The sequence below is a fragment of the Etheostoma spectabile genome, chromosome 4 (genome assembly GCF_008692095.1).
Source record: "Etheostoma spectabile isolate EspeVRDwgs_2016 chromosome 4, UIUC_Espe_1.0, whole genome shotgun sequence".
NCBI lineage: Eukaryota > Metazoa > Chordata > Actinopteri > Perciformes > Percidae > Etheostoma > Etheostoma spectabile.
The window spans coordinates 34,249,361-34,264,655 of record NC_045736.1 but is presented as its reverse complement, the minus strand read 5'-3'; the positions used below and the strand labels follow the sequence as shown (position 1 = coordinate 34,264,655).

The following is a 15,295-nucleotide window of genomic DNA, read 5'->3' as shown; positions in this document are numbered from 1 at the left end:
TCAGAAATAATGGATATGCAACTAAATATTAGTGCAGTGATTCCAAATAAACTAAACCCTTGAGACATTTTCAGTTTACACAGTAAATGTTTGAGTTTGTAAAGAAAAATGCAAACAGCCTACTATTCCTTTTTCTTCACTTTCTGTAAAAGGCAGAACACAAACTTGATAAATTTTGGTCATGTTTTTGGAATTGAATGTGCAGTGTTCCCAGTGCATTGATATTATGGAATTAAAAGCTATTCTAAGGATTTTTTTTTAGATGTATTCACTTTTTTGAAAACACACTGCTAGTATTCTGAAAACAGTAAATCCATTCCAACATCCATCTTTCATGTCTTGCTCTGTAGTAAAGCGGGGCAACAACAACTTGTCTCTGTAGATTCTTGGTACATGTTACCACAATTTCAGCAACAATGGATGTGAGGACGCTAATGTGTCTTACAAATAAGAATGTAGTCTGACTTTGTATGTAACATTATTGTAGAGGTGGAGACAAACGGTTCCAAAATGTACTAACGTCATTACAAAGACACTTTTTATTATATCGGCCTTCCATAAGAAGAAACATCTCCACAACAACAGCTTTGTAATTAGAACCTACTTTTAGAAACAGCATTTCCAGAGAGGTTTGTCCCTGTACACAGACCATCATCCCACCATTGACCTCTTCCTCCCTCTCAAGCGGACCTCATCAAGCTTTTTAATGACTGCTGACGACTTCCTTGATGCCGCTGCATAGCTCTTCAGCAGCCTCTCAAACAGTGCCTCAGTGTTGGGGTGGGTACTGAGGAAAGCCTTCTCCAGCACGTATAGGTCCACCCCCTTATCCTCCGGCAGAGCAGAGATGTAACTCAGGCCAAAATCGATGAGGAACAGGTCAAACTCCCCATCCTCCAGGCCACATCTCAGCAGCATGTTGGAGGTGGTCAGGTCTCCATGGATGACGTCCTCGTCGTGCATTTTGGCCAGGATCTGACCCACTCTGTCAGCCAGTGGCTCCAGCTCCAGCTCCTTGCAGGAATCAGACCGCTGAGTGGATGCGATGTGGTCACGTACCGTCGAGGAACCCACGATCTCCTCCAAAAAAATACAGTGGGATGCGTAGTCCACAAAATAGACTACAGGGGCAGATATGCCTGAGGAGGGGGAATGAGGAGAGTCTGATTTAACAAATCGTATGTTGGGCTCTAAAGATACAAAAGCTACTCCTTATAAGTCTGTGTTTCCTCATTTTAAATAAGGATGGCATTATCATTTTCTTTACTGTTATTCTTTCTTATGGTCAAAAAATCTCAGGCAAAAACGTAAACCAACTTTGTTAGTGCATCTGTAAGTACTAATGATGGAGGAAACAGTTCATTTGTTGATGACTAGTTTCATTGCTGGATTTCTACACAATTGGTGTGAGGATTTGGGGCAGCAGGTTTCTAAAACAGGAGATTTGCTGCTTTTCTCGGTTTTATTTCACTGTTGACTATCTTTGAGTGATATTCTGATGTCAAGACATAAGTCATTTGAAGGCATCTGCGGGCCTCTCACCCGGTCAACCACTTCTAAATCACAGAATCGGACGGGTCAAAGATTCTGTTGCACGGTTGGCGGTATAAACTCTCATGTTGAGGTTAGCTGGAGTTGAAGACAGTATCGCTACTTTTATTAAACCGTGTTGGTAAGTATGCTGCTCTGGACCAAGTCCACTCAGTCCTCTACAGCAGTGGTTCCCAAACTTTTTCAGCTCAAGACCCAAAAGAGAAATTTGGTGTCTCCCCGGGACCCAAAAACACACCATGAATCATGGTAACATCTACATTTTTAAACTGGACAAAAGACGGAAAAACCATGAATTTAAATGTATATGAAGTATATTTATTCCATTATAAAAGTAACCAAAAACAGAAAAGGTCTCTATTCTGCTTTCTGTGTCTCACCCCTTTTTCAACTCATGTTCTTATCCCCTCCTAGGATAAGAGAAGAGAGAGAGAGAGAGAGAGAGAGAGAGAGAGAGAGAGAGAGAGAGGAAGAGAGAGAGAACCCCCCCACAGCATCTGAGCTGAACAGACCAGTGTGGCAAAAAAGAACGCTCATTCACATAAGATTGATATGCATTTTACTGCCAATTGGCGACCCATTTTGGGTCCCGACCCTAAGTTTGGGAAACATTGCTCTACAGAGTGCGGTCCAGACCAGCAGAGAGAAACTTGCCTGCTCTCCGGCAGCGGAGTATGGAGCGGACCTCCTGCACCGTCCTGCGGTGGGTCAGTTTTTCGTCCAGCACCGGGTGTCTGTAGCGTTTCTGGAACCTTTCTTTCACAATAGTCGGCTTTCCCAGAAACTCTGCCCGGTACACCCGGGCTTCTGCTCCTTGTTTTACTAACTCTGCTTTACTGAGGAACTCCGGGACCGCCATGTTCTTCTCCTGGGCCATGTTTACTTCCGTTGAGTTTCTGCTGTCCTCGTGCTTCCTGTGCCCGGTTTCTACAGGCTGCCACCTAGCGGCCACCAATGAACACACACGAGGAGCGGAAGAAGGAAATGTCCAAAAGACAGGTTTGACATACTAGTCACATCTTACTTAAAGGTCAGCGTATCTTATGGTCATCCGATTTTCATTTTATCAACAGGTATTCAAAAAAAGTCAAAAGGTTGATTGATTTTAGTTTTAAAATACATTTGAAATTAAAATAAGGCGTTTTTTTTCCTTTTCATGGTCAAAAGGGGATGAGAGGAATTTCAAAAATAATTGCTTGATATTAATTTTCTATTTCATATAACAAAAAAATAAAATCACTCGAAAATAGAAAGGAAAAAAAGGGGACGTTCTAAAACGCTTAACGTGAAAAGGCTTAACGTGGTTTAATGTACCTAAACAACGATCAATCATCACCATATTTACCATGGCCATATCTTGTCATAAACACTTAAACCTATCAAAAAACTAAACTGAAATCCAACGATTATAGAAGTTATCTCACGGTAACGTTTTCTTCTTCATTGGTGTCTATGGCGAGGAAAAGGCTTAACGTGGCTTAATGTACCTAAACAACGATCAATTATCACCATATTTCTCTCACATATTACTCCTCATAACCAGTACAAACTGTCAAGAAATCGGACCCAAAGTCCTATTATTATGGACGGTAGCTGACATTAAGCGTGTCTCCTTCATTAAGGGATATTGTAAGGAAAAAGCTTAACGTGAAAAAGCTTAACGTACAAACTGTCAAAAATCGGACCCATATCCCTTAATGAAGCAGAAACGCTTAATGGTCAGCTACCGTCCATAATAATAGGACTTTGGGTCCGATTTCTTGACAGTTTGTACTGGTTATGAGGAGTAATATGAGAGAATATGGTGATAATTGATCGTGTTTAGGTACATTACACGTTAAGCTTTTCACGTTAAGCTTTTTCCTTCCATATCCCTTAATGAAGCAACACCTTAATGTCAGCTACCGTCCATATAATAGGACTTTGGGTCCGATTTCTTGACAGTTTGTACTGGTTTATGAGGATAGATATGTGAGAAATATGGTGATGATTGATCGTTGTTTAGGTACTTAAACCACGTTAAGCCTTTTCCTCGCCATAGACACCACATGAAGAAAACGTTATCGTGAGATAACTTTCTATAATCGTTGGATTTCAGTTTTTTTTTTGACAGGTTAATGTGTTTATGACAAATATGGCCATGGTAAATATGGTAGTGATTGATCGTTGTTTAGTACATTAAACCACGTTAAGCCTTTTCACTGTAAGCGTTTTAGAACGTCCCGAAAAAAAGGTATTTTTTTAGATTCAGAGACCGGATGTTGTCATTTCCAAGGCAACAGCGCCAGTGTCGCTTTCAGCACCTAGGCTAAAATGACTTTGGAACTATAGCCTGTTAGCTAACATTAATATTCACAGTCTATGCTTTGGAACCCGTCTCTGATGGTCAGAGTATAAAGTAAGTAAAGTAAAGTAAAGTCTAATCCGTGTTTTGTTTTGAAGCAAAAACGAAAAAAAGCTTTTCCCGTTTTTCCAATACCCATACAAATTTAAAATGAACTGGAAGACCCGTTTTTCATCTGTTGTTTTTTAGTGAGAATACGCTCACGTTTTTCTAATGTGCATGAACATTGAAAATCCAAAACAAAGGTCTCGTTTTTTGTTTGGTATGGGCTTAACTGCGTGTTGAAGATCATAGAGCGGCGGTGGACCGGAAGTAACATTAGTGTGTCAAAATAAAGTGTATGATAATTTAACAACAAGAAGAAGCCGGCACTTTAATAACAATTACTTGGTGGCCTGTGGCTTCCGATTAGGCTAAATTTAACTATTTTGTTGTTATATAAAGTATTTAGTTCAGTAGCAATAATTAAAGGTTATTGTGGAAACTCCACTGCTCCATATCGTTTATGTTTTTGGTTTCAAACGAAACACGGATTATACTTTAGTACCCTGACCTCTGATGATGCTTGAGTGGACATTTATTGTTCAAAATGTCACATTTATTTTTTCCCTCTGCCTGTCTCCCCCTTCATTATGCAACTTGACCCCACACAGATTGCAACAGAAACTCTTTCACCTGATCTAGTCTCATGAAAGTCTCCTCTATAACACTAGACCGTTAATATCATGTAAATCGTCCTAAAAAATCCAAGTGGTCCAATTTAAACACTGAAATCAGTAACGCCAGTTTCTAATTTCTAATTGCAGTCTGTGTTAAAGAGACACTACAAGTGAATAGGGGACATATTTTAACTAACAGATATCTCCATTACATTTCCCCAGTTGATTGTTTACATCAAGACTTGCATTATTCGGAACGTGTATGTTTAATAATGCAAATGACTGAGACATTGTCTAATTTGCATAAATAATGGTGTTTCAGTTTTTTTCCACTTGGACTTGAACTCTGAATTAATATGTAATATTGAGGAGACTTTTATAAGTAATAAACATTTTTCAGATTTTGTAGCTCTCTTCACGACAACACAGACACAGGTTGGTTCTGTTTGACGGGCGTTTATTGCTTGCTTCTTTCCTTTTGGGCAATGCATCCACGTCACGCCGTGAGAACTATATGAATGAACATAGTAAGCACGTAAAATAAATTAAAAATTACATAGTTAAACAAAAGGTACAATTGCGCTTGCAGCAAAATAGAAGTGCACATGTAAGACAAAATACCTCGTTGGCTGCTTGTCCTGAAAAGAGTTGTAAGTCCTCAAAGTGCTTTAGTTCGCTAACCGGTGTAACTCAAACTTAACTTTCGAGCAGAATGGAACATGCGCTAACGCTAAACTTGCTAGGTCCATCAACAAATTCCGTTCTAGCGGAAACCACAATCACACTTAAGTTCCGAGTAAACAAAAACACACATAGACCAAATCTATTACTATTACCTCTACAGTACCTTTACATTAAGACATTTCTTATTTATTAAGTGCATGAAACCATAAACATAAATTAAATTTACTATGAGTTGTGCATATATAATGCATATTAAAAACATCACATGTTTCAACAGCACTTCACTCCACCAAATCACTCATTACTTAAAAGTGGGGATTTCTCTCAAAAATTATGAAAATAATCAAAAAGTTTCAGTCTGAATACATGTGACTATAGTATGACTTTAGTTAGCCTCTAGTAAGGTAACTACCTGTGTGGATAGGTCTTTCAAGGTAAACTTATCTAGTGTGTGGTTTTCCCTTTCAATGTATGTGTCACTGATAGAGCTTTAACTTTCGCACCAAAGCGTCTGCACTGGGGAAGTTTCACACACCTGCAAGCTTCCACTGTTTCTGGTGAGCTGTCATCTTGTAGAATCACAATTTCATCTACTTGTGAGTTTCGTGATGTTCTTTGCCATTTCTGGCGTTGTTGTAGGTTTAGCAGGTATTCCTGTTTCCATCTTCGCCAGAATTCATTGGCTAGGAACTGCACTCTTTTCCACCTTTTACATAGATATAGGTCTTCTTTGCTAAACTGTCCAGGCGGGGGGAGGATGATTGATGATTTCATGGTTAGTATGTGGTTGGGAGTGAGAGGTTCTGGACCGGAAGGATCGTTAAGATGTTCAACACTTAGTGGCCTGCTATTTATAATGGCCATTGTTTCGTAAAGGAATGTCCTTAGAGTTGTGGTGTCAAGTCTGCTTGCAGACTTGTCGAGCATGGTAGTCAGAATGCTTCGAATTGTTCGAATTTGTCGCTCCCACACTCCACCCATATGACTTGCTGAGGGGACGTTCATCACAAATTCACAACCGATTGCTCGTTGACGTTCTTGATCCATCTCCTTAAGCAACTCAGAAAACACTCTCTTGGCACCCACGAAATTTGTTCCCTGATCACATCTCAATTGGCGTACAGGACCTCTGATAGCCACAAGTGTTCGAAGTGCGTTTATAAAGGCGTCTGTTGTCAAATCCAGTGTCTCAATATGTAAGCTCTAGAAACATAAGCAGGTAAACAACAATCATATCGTTTTAATTCCTGTTCTTCTCCTTTACAATGAAGGGCCGAAACAGTCAAGACCACAGTAAGTAAGGGAGGTGATGTCTCTGTTCTCTCTTCTGGAGGTCTGCCATTTGTTGAACTTCTGTAGTTCTTCTGTATTCCCTACATTGCACACACTTATAAATGTGTGAGGGAAACATTTCCACATCCCAAGATCCATATTCCGTTTGCACGCAATCCGTTCATAGTCATGCCTCTCCTTGGTGCAAACAAGCTCGTGTGATGTTTGACAAGCAGTGCTGAACATGTGATTTTTTCGGAAGTATTGCGGGATGTTTTACGTCATGATGCAGGCTGATGGGATAGTCGTCCTCCCACCCTGAGGACATTTTTCTGTCCAAGAAGGCATTTATTGGTGCAACTTGTTGCGTTTGTTCAGGGTGGATACTTTCTGAGATTGATTTTGTGAAGGTCTTGGCAAAGTTTCTTCTTGCACCAGCCTGATAATGAAGATTTCCGCTTCTTTTCTTTCTTCAAGACTGGTTGCTTCATTTGTTCTTGACTGAAGTCCCTAAATTCCTGACAAATCTCTGGAGCCTGGCGACAGCTCTCACTGCTCTTGACCAGTCGGAGAACTTATTGAAGTGGTTGCTTTGACTTTACTTCTTCGTCCTGACTGTGTGGACATGGGTTTTGCGAAGCTCGGGTCATTGCTTCTACTCTCCCACCATTTGCCTTTCACGTGGAAGACTTGGCTGCCAAAAAATTGGGTCCTTTCAGCCAGTTAGACTCTTTCAGCTGAACTGCACTCAGTCTCTTGAGGCGCGTGGCTGGGTTATTTTCAGAAACTGACATGTCGCCATTGTTCAGGATTTGTGCTTGATTTTATACTGGATCCGGTTGTACAAAAGTTTGAATCTCTTGGCGTCGTTGTTCACATAGCCGAGGACCACCTTTGAGTCTGTCCAGTAACACTCTTGCAGGTTTTCAATCTCAAGCTCCCTTTTGGCGAGGTCACCATTTCGGACCGAAGTCACAGCTGACGACAATTCAAGTCTTGGGATAGTTGTTTGCTTGGTAGGGGCTACTCTTGCCTTCCCCACAACGAGTGAACAACTAATTTGTCCTGTTTCACTTATGGCTCGAAGATATGAGCATGCACCATATCCATTGAGACTTGCATCTGGAAAGTTGTGCAGCTCATATTGCTTAACCTTGCCAAAGCTGGATGGAATGTAGCTTCTTGGAATCTTTAGAGCTGCGAGGTGAGGCAAATCCTTGAGCCATGACTGCCATCGTGGAAAAATGTGCTCTGGGAGATCTTCGTCCCAGCCTACTTTGGTCTCTGCATAACGTTTGAAGGATCTGTTTGCCGACTAGTATGAAAGAGCCACAAACCCCAACGGATCATAGACTGAGGCGACAGTAGCGAGAACCCTCTCCTTGTCAGTGGATTTTCTTTGACTACGACCTAAATTGGATTCATCAGCTTCAACGCACCACTGAACTCCGAGGGCTCGCTCAATGGAAGATCTCCTAGTGCCATGTCTAGATCTTTGGCTTGGGCACGTTCTGGAAGTGGTATTGCAGCAATGACTTCTTTGTCATTGACACAAACTGTGGTAGCCGGAGGTTTCCTGTTCTGCATAAGGCTCTTGACTCCTCCACCAGGTGCATGGCTTCGGCAGATGACCATACACTTATTAGGCCATCATCGACGTAAAAGCTTCTGGATGAACTTAATGGACTCTTCGCTGAATCTTCCACGACCCTGCGATGCCAGTGCTTAAGTCCGAAGTTGGAACAGCCAGGGGAAGACGCTGCCCAAACGGTGCACTTCATTCTGTACACTGACGGATTGGAGTCCAGATCACCTTTGTCCCACCAGAGAAACGTAGGTGTCTTGATGTTCCTTTGCAACGTGAAACTGGTGAAACATCTTCTCAACGTCACACATTATGGAACTGGACCCTTTCTAAATCGAATAACACTCCGACCAATGTGGTTAGTCAAGTCTGGCCGGTCAAGAGATGATCGTTTAGGGAAGTTTCTGTGCGTAGCGTGCAGAACAGTCAAAAACCACACGAATTTCCTGGTTTGTGGGGTGGTAAACTCCGGTGTGTGGAATGTACCATGCTGGTGGTTATGAGATCGGGTTGTGGGACCTTTCCCGCATCTCTCGAGTTATAATGTCTTCATGAAACTGACATCTTCATCATAGTACTGCTTATTTTTCCTCAGTCGTCGCCCAATGAGATGAGCCTATGAATGCACATTGTTTATTGTTGGTAGATTTGGTTTGTCAGCTCTGAAAGGAAGCGGGAGCTCATAAGGGCCGTCTTCCTTCTGCCTTAGCCTTCTTTCGCTTAAGCAAGAAGAGAAGGTCTTCCTGAGAAAAATGGTTATCATCTGTAGTGTGATCTGTGAAGTCAGATTCAAGGACCTTGTTATGTCTGTTGAGTTGATCTCTTGACTTGAGTTTTGCAGACAAAGTGTAACTTCTTTCTTCGCTCCACGGATGGTTGCACGGCAGGTGTCACTGTCGCACTATGATTCTGTGACTGAATCCTATTGGTCGCTGTAGTCACTGTGGACTTCAAACAGCCGACAATGCTCCAGCCCGAGATCGGTCTCTGTGCGTATGGAAGATTTTCTTCACCACACAGAATCTCTCTTGGAAGAAGGGCTTGATGACAATATAGCCTATCAGCAGACCTACTTCACAGTCCAGTGGTGGTGGAATCTTGTCCGCTAATTGCTTCAGATGAGGCAATTTTAGAGCTGTTTCAGTGGTTGGAATATGCGATCTGTCGCAGGAATAAACTCTCGGTAAAAAGTGGTGGCAGCGGAATCCTTTTCTCTAAGTTGTATCCTCTCACTTGTAGGACTTGTCAGTTTAGGCATGGTATGACTGTGACCTTGAAGACATCGTGGACAGAAGCAAGCTGACATTTCCTTGTTTGTGTTGAGCTCATGGGCACTTCGTCTAGGATGAAAGTTGTATCGCTCTGCGTGTCTAAGAGCGCGTAGACTAGAACTTCTTGATCCGGCTGTTTAACGGATGAAACCCAGACTGGTACAATTGGGGACGTTTGTGTGTTCAGGCCTTCTTGTACAACTCTGTTGGTAGTTGCTGTTGCAGCTATTTCTTTAGCAACTGTTCCATCCTTTGAGTTGTCGTCTCTACTTGGGAGTGTTGACCTTTGCTTGAATTTGTCATCGTGCAAACATGTTGGATGTCTCTTCTGACATATTTCACATGTGCCTTTGTTATCACACATTTTTGAGTAATGGCCAGTCTCCAAACATCCAAAGCAAAGTTTTTCTGCTTGCACAAATTTAACACGATCTTGAACTGTCCTTTCAACAAACTTCCTGCATTTAGCGAGGGCGTGTCCTTTCTTTTGCAGAAGACGCATGAGATGTGGCTCTGTGTGTGTTTGTAGACAGTGTTTTTGCTTGAATGGTTTGACTTTGCGGCCTTGTTTTCTCTGTTTCCATACTCTAAGAGCTTGTATGACGAAATAGGATCACAAGCAAGATCGGCTTCCTTCGATAGAAAGTCTACAAACACTTTGAATTGGGGTATCAGAAGTGCTTGTCTGGCTTCCATGGCTTTGCGATTCCAACTGGAACCAGCCAATCCGGCAGCTTCAGCAGAATTTTTGACTCCACTGCAGTCGTTAAAAAATCCAGACTTAATGTGCGGCATTGCAGCTTCGCAGCTCCTGAGAAAGTCTGCAAAATCTTAGCTCACAACCGTTCTTTGAGCTTATTTTGGCCATCCATGCAGCTTGTCTGAAGGACTTCCACATTATGAATGGATCTCCAAAACGTTTTCCAACAGCTGCCAGCTGAGTCATATGCTGCCCCAGAACTAGGAGAAAAATCCTTCAACAGCTTTCATAGCGCTACCCCCTAAGTACTTTCTTAGGGAATACAGTGTTTTCATTTTTGGAATGTTTGGTCTATTAATGTCTCAAAGATAGCGCCAGTCTTTGAATTTCAAAGATCTCCAGTGAATACTGCAGGCTCTGGTGTTGGGAGATGATTGGAACTAATGGCTTCTGCTAGCAGTTGACTAGATCAGAGCTATCTGTCCATGTGACATTGAAGTTGGTAGGGTTGGGGTTCAAATCGCGGGCTTTGAGAACTGGGCTGGGCTTGAACCAGAAGGTGTTGAGGAAGAAGGGGGGACTGAGGCGTGGAGGGATTGTGTTTTGACTGGCAAGTGGTTGAGGAATGACTGCGGAAAATGCGGTTGAGAACTTGAAGATCCCGCTGGTGTCAACTTCATGCAGAAAGTCAATTGGCTCAAAGTTTCTTCGACTTGATCGTACACCTCATTCGAGCCCTTGCAGCGTTCAGCTTCTTTATTCTTCCAGGCGTTCAAGCTTTCTACGCTTTTTTTGCATTGCCTGTTTTCTGCTAGGTTCTCGGATTACATTGTGCCAGAAGCTGTTTACCTTCGGCCTCTAGCTTGAAGTTCTGTCTCCTGCCCTGCTTGTTCATCCAACACTGCCAACACTCTTGGATGCAGCAGCTTCAGCTGCAGCTTCATTCTTTTGACTGAGTGGATGCTAGAGCGAGTAGAACTACATTTTGAATGACGAGAGGGTGGGCTTTGATAGAGAAACGTTGAGTCAAGGATACGACCGACATCAGGGCCAAGGTCATCCTCCTCATCGCCAGTATGCCTTTAAGTTGTTTTCCTGCCCTTTGAATGATGAATTCTGAAAGCGATAGGCACAGGTCAACTCTGCGTCGCAGAATTGGCTCAGGAGTTTGCACGACGAGTAACTCTTCATAAAGGCCGTACATCAGAACAGGTGCCTTTTATATTCTCAATCAGTTCTTTTAATTCTCCTCAGAGGCGCATCAGTCAAATATCTCTTTGCCGATTCTGCATGATACTTCCATTCTCATGGATGATTCTGTAACGACGTGAACACTTTTCAGCCTCTTCTCTTCAAGTCTTTTCCTTTTGTTGAGTCGGGTTCTTCACCTTCGTATCTTTCCACTTCCTCTGTAGACTCAGTGTCTGAGCTTCAGGTTGAGCAGGTGATAGTGTATTTTACGGCAGGGCTCAGTGCTTGTGTCTGACATTTTGAGATGTTTACAGTGTATGTAATATTGAGTTGAACTTACGTTAAGCTGTGTGAATGAGTTACAGTAAGTCTAAATGTGTTACTAGGAAGGTTAAACAATATGAAAAAACCTCAACTGTGTAAGGAATAAGTGAGTAACCTCATTTAAACTAAACTTCAATATTAGCATCACAAGGAATTAAATGTAGCTACCCTTACGTTTACTTCAATTTCACAAATATGAAAATAAGACCTTTACTTAGGCCCCAATTGACAAATGTAAACCTTAATCAGTGTGCTTAGAAATGAATTAAATAGCATCACTTTGCTAGAATAGCTTCACTCCAGCAGAAGTACCTTTTAAACTGCTCCTTTAGGGTATCAATACTCTTGTTAAGTGCAGAATTAACAGTCTTGATTCAAACTTAGTTGTATTTCTAACTCCATACCGCGGCGGCGTCTGTGATTCTCCTCCTACCCGGGTAAAAAGTCCGTACCGCGGCGGCGTCTGTGATTCCTCCTACCCGTGGTTAAGAGTCCGTGCCGCGGCGGGCGTCTTGTGATCTCCTCCTAGCCGTGTGAAGAGTCGGTGTCGCGGCGGTGTCTTTGTAGTCTCTTCCTACCCGTGTTGGAGGGCGAGTTCCACTGTAGCTCTCTCACGACAACACGACACAGGTGGTTCTTTTTGAACGGGCGTTTATGCTTGCTTCTTTCCTTTTGGGCAATGATACACGTCACGCGTGGAACTATATGAATGAACATAGTAAGCACGTAAAATAAATTAAACATTACATAGTAAACAAAAGGTACAAATTGCGCTTGCAGCAAATATAGAAGTGCACATGTAAGACAAAATACCTCGTTGGCTGCTGTCCGAAAAGAGTCTGTAAGTCCTCAAAGTGCCTTATAGTTCGCCTTAACCGGTGTAACTCAAACTTAACTTTTCCGAGCAGTGTAACATGCGCTAACGCAAACTTGCTAGGTCCATTCAAAAATTCCGTCTTAGCGGAAACCACAACTACACTTAAGTTCCGAGTAAACAAAACACAATAGACCAAATCTATTACTATTACCTCCTACAGTACCTTTACATTAAAGAAATTTCTTATTATTAAGTGCATGAAACCATAAACATAAATTAAATTTACTATAGTTGTGCTTAATAATGCATTATAAACATCACATGTTTCAACAGCACTACAGATTTTCTTGGAATTTGTGGAGATGCTATTGATGCACTATGCCAGGAAAGCTAGCTAGTTGCTTTTGGTCTGTAAGGTGACCAAACGTAATTTAAATATAACGGGCAAATAGGGAAATAAATGTGTAACGTTACATAAACAAAGACAAAATAAGGCCCCCTGAATGTAAAACATATGTATTTAGGCTATTGAACTACACTGCCGTTCAAAAGTTTGGGGTCACATTGAAATGCCTTATCTTTGAAGGAAAAGCACTGTACTTTTCAATGAAGATAACTTTAAACTAGTCTTAACTTTGAAGAAATACACTCTATACATTGCTAATGTGGTAAATGACTATTCTAGGCAAATGTCTGGTTTTTGGTGCAATCTACATAGGTGTATAGAGGCCCATTTCCAGAACTATCACTCCCGTGTTCTAATGGTACAATGTGTGCTCATTGGCTCAGAAGGCTAATTGATGATTAGAAAACCCTTGTGCACTCAGGTTCACACATCTGAAAACAGTTTAGGTCGTACAGAAGCTACAAAACTGACCACCTTTGAGCAGATTGAGTTTCTGGAGCATCACATTGGGGTCAATAAACGCTCAAAATGGCCAGAAAAGACAACTTCATCTGAAACTCGACAGTCTATTCTTGTCCTAGAAATGAAGGCTATTCCATGCGAGACCTTGCTAAGAAAATGAAGATTTCCTACAACGGTGTGTACTATCCCTTCAGAGGATAGCACAAACAGGCTTAACCAGAGTAGAAAAAAAGTGGGAGGCCGCGTTGCACAACTGAGCAAGAAGATAAGTACATTAGAGTCTCTAGTTTGAGAAACAGACGCCTCACGGTCCCCAACTGGCATTTCATTAATAGTACACGCAAAAACACCAGTGTAACATCTACAGTGAAGAGGCGGCTGCGGGATTCTGGGCTTCAGGGCAGAGTGGCAAAGAAAAAAGCCAATCTGAGACTGGCCAATAAAGAAAAAGATTAAGATGGGCAAAAGAACACAGACATTGGACAGAGGAAGACTGGAAAAAAGTGTTGTGGACGGATGAATCGAGTTTGAGGGTTTGGATCACAAAGAAGAACGTTTGTGAGACGCGAACAAATGAAAAGATGCTGGAAGAATGCCTGACGCCATCTGTAAGCATGGTGGAGGTAATACGATGGTCTGGGGTTGCTTTGGTGCTGGTAAGGTGGGAGATTTTGCAACGCCATGCCAAACCCAGTGGACAGCGCTTGATTGGAGCCAATTTCATAACAGGACAATGACCCTAGACACACCTCCAAATTGTGCAAGAACTATTTAGAGCGGAAGCAGGCAGCTGGTATCGATAATGGAGTGGCCAGCGCAGTCACCAGATCTGAACCCCATTGAGCTGTTGTGGGAGCAGCTGCCGATTCTTTATGGATGCACAGAAGGGCCCATCCAACCAATCCAACTTGTGGGAGCTGCTTCTGGAAGCGTGGGGTGCAATTTCTCCAGATTACCTTAACAAATTAACAGCTAGAATGCCAAGGTCTGCAATGCTGTAATTGCTGCAAATGGAGGATTCTTTGACGAAAGCAAAGTTGATGTAAAAAAAATCTTTTTCATACAAATCATTATTTCTAACCTGTCAATGTCGACTATTTTCTATTCATTTCCCAACGTATGGTGGTGAAAAAGTGTGACTTTTCAGGAAAACACAAAATTGTTTAGGTGACCCCAAACTTTTGAACGGTAGTGTATATTGACTAATTTATATCTTTATTCTGTATGTATGCCCATTTATTCATTTTATGATGTATTTCATAGCCGTATTTATGTAAAGAGGTGCAAAAAAACGGAGAGTCAGTCGCTCAGAAAGTTGGGGGTAAAAGTTTCCCTCAACTGCAGAATCAGACACTGCGAAGTGGAAACTTACAGTATATGGTCACATCAAGTTTGAGCCATTTTCAGCTCAAAATCTCCTCACATTTCCTGCAGAAAATCCTCTTGCAACCCCACTTCCCTGTGGTATGTGCACAGAGATTTCAGCACATGACACTGTTGCCTTGAAAACGACATCCAGTCTCAGAATATAAAAAACTGGCTTTTTTCATCAGAATCAGAATCAGCTTTATTGACCAGGTATGAAGACACATACGAGGAATTTTCCTTTGGAGCATAGTTGCTCACAATGTGCTTATACATTCAGAACAAACAACCCAACAAACAATATATACACACTAATGTAGACACACTAATATATACATACTCTAAACAGAAACAATGTAGAGAGATGAGTGCAATGAAGAGAACAATAATAATTATTTAAATGTGGAACATAGTGCAAAGCGTACTGGGATAAATAGTACTAAGTTATTATTTTGTGTTTTCTAGTGATTTTATTTATTGTTCTATGAAAATCAAAGCATAACTTTTAGCATATTGAGAAACTTAGCACGAATATGGTTCATTGGCATGCTCCACCTCTGTGTGGCCAGTTATGTTAGCAGGGCTTCCATTGGGCCCGATGCAGCAGTGAAACTGTATGGAACGGTTTATGGAAATGTTGGTGTTTCCATAATCATAACTGAAA

The 15,295-nt window shown here is 41.7% G+C and overlaps 1 protein-coding gene across 1 annotated transcript; it reads right to left on the bottom strand.

Annotated features, from left to right (window-relative positions):
* Positions 1 to 521: 521 nt before the first annotated feature.
* On the bottom strand, positions 522 to 2,468 carry tp53rk (TP53 regulating kinase). The gene is made up of 2 exons (XM_032513459.1): positions 2,206 to 2,468; positions 522 to 1,139 (listed from the first exon to the last, which is right to left on the bottom strand). Exons 1-2 carry the CDS (start codon positions 2,426 to 2,428, stop codon positions 652 to 654), a joined length of 711 nt encoding a protein of 236 aa, XP_032369350.1. The 5' UTR covers positions 2,429 to 2,468; the 3' UTR covers positions 522 to 651.
* Positions 2,469 to 15,295: the final 12,827 nt, after the last annotated feature.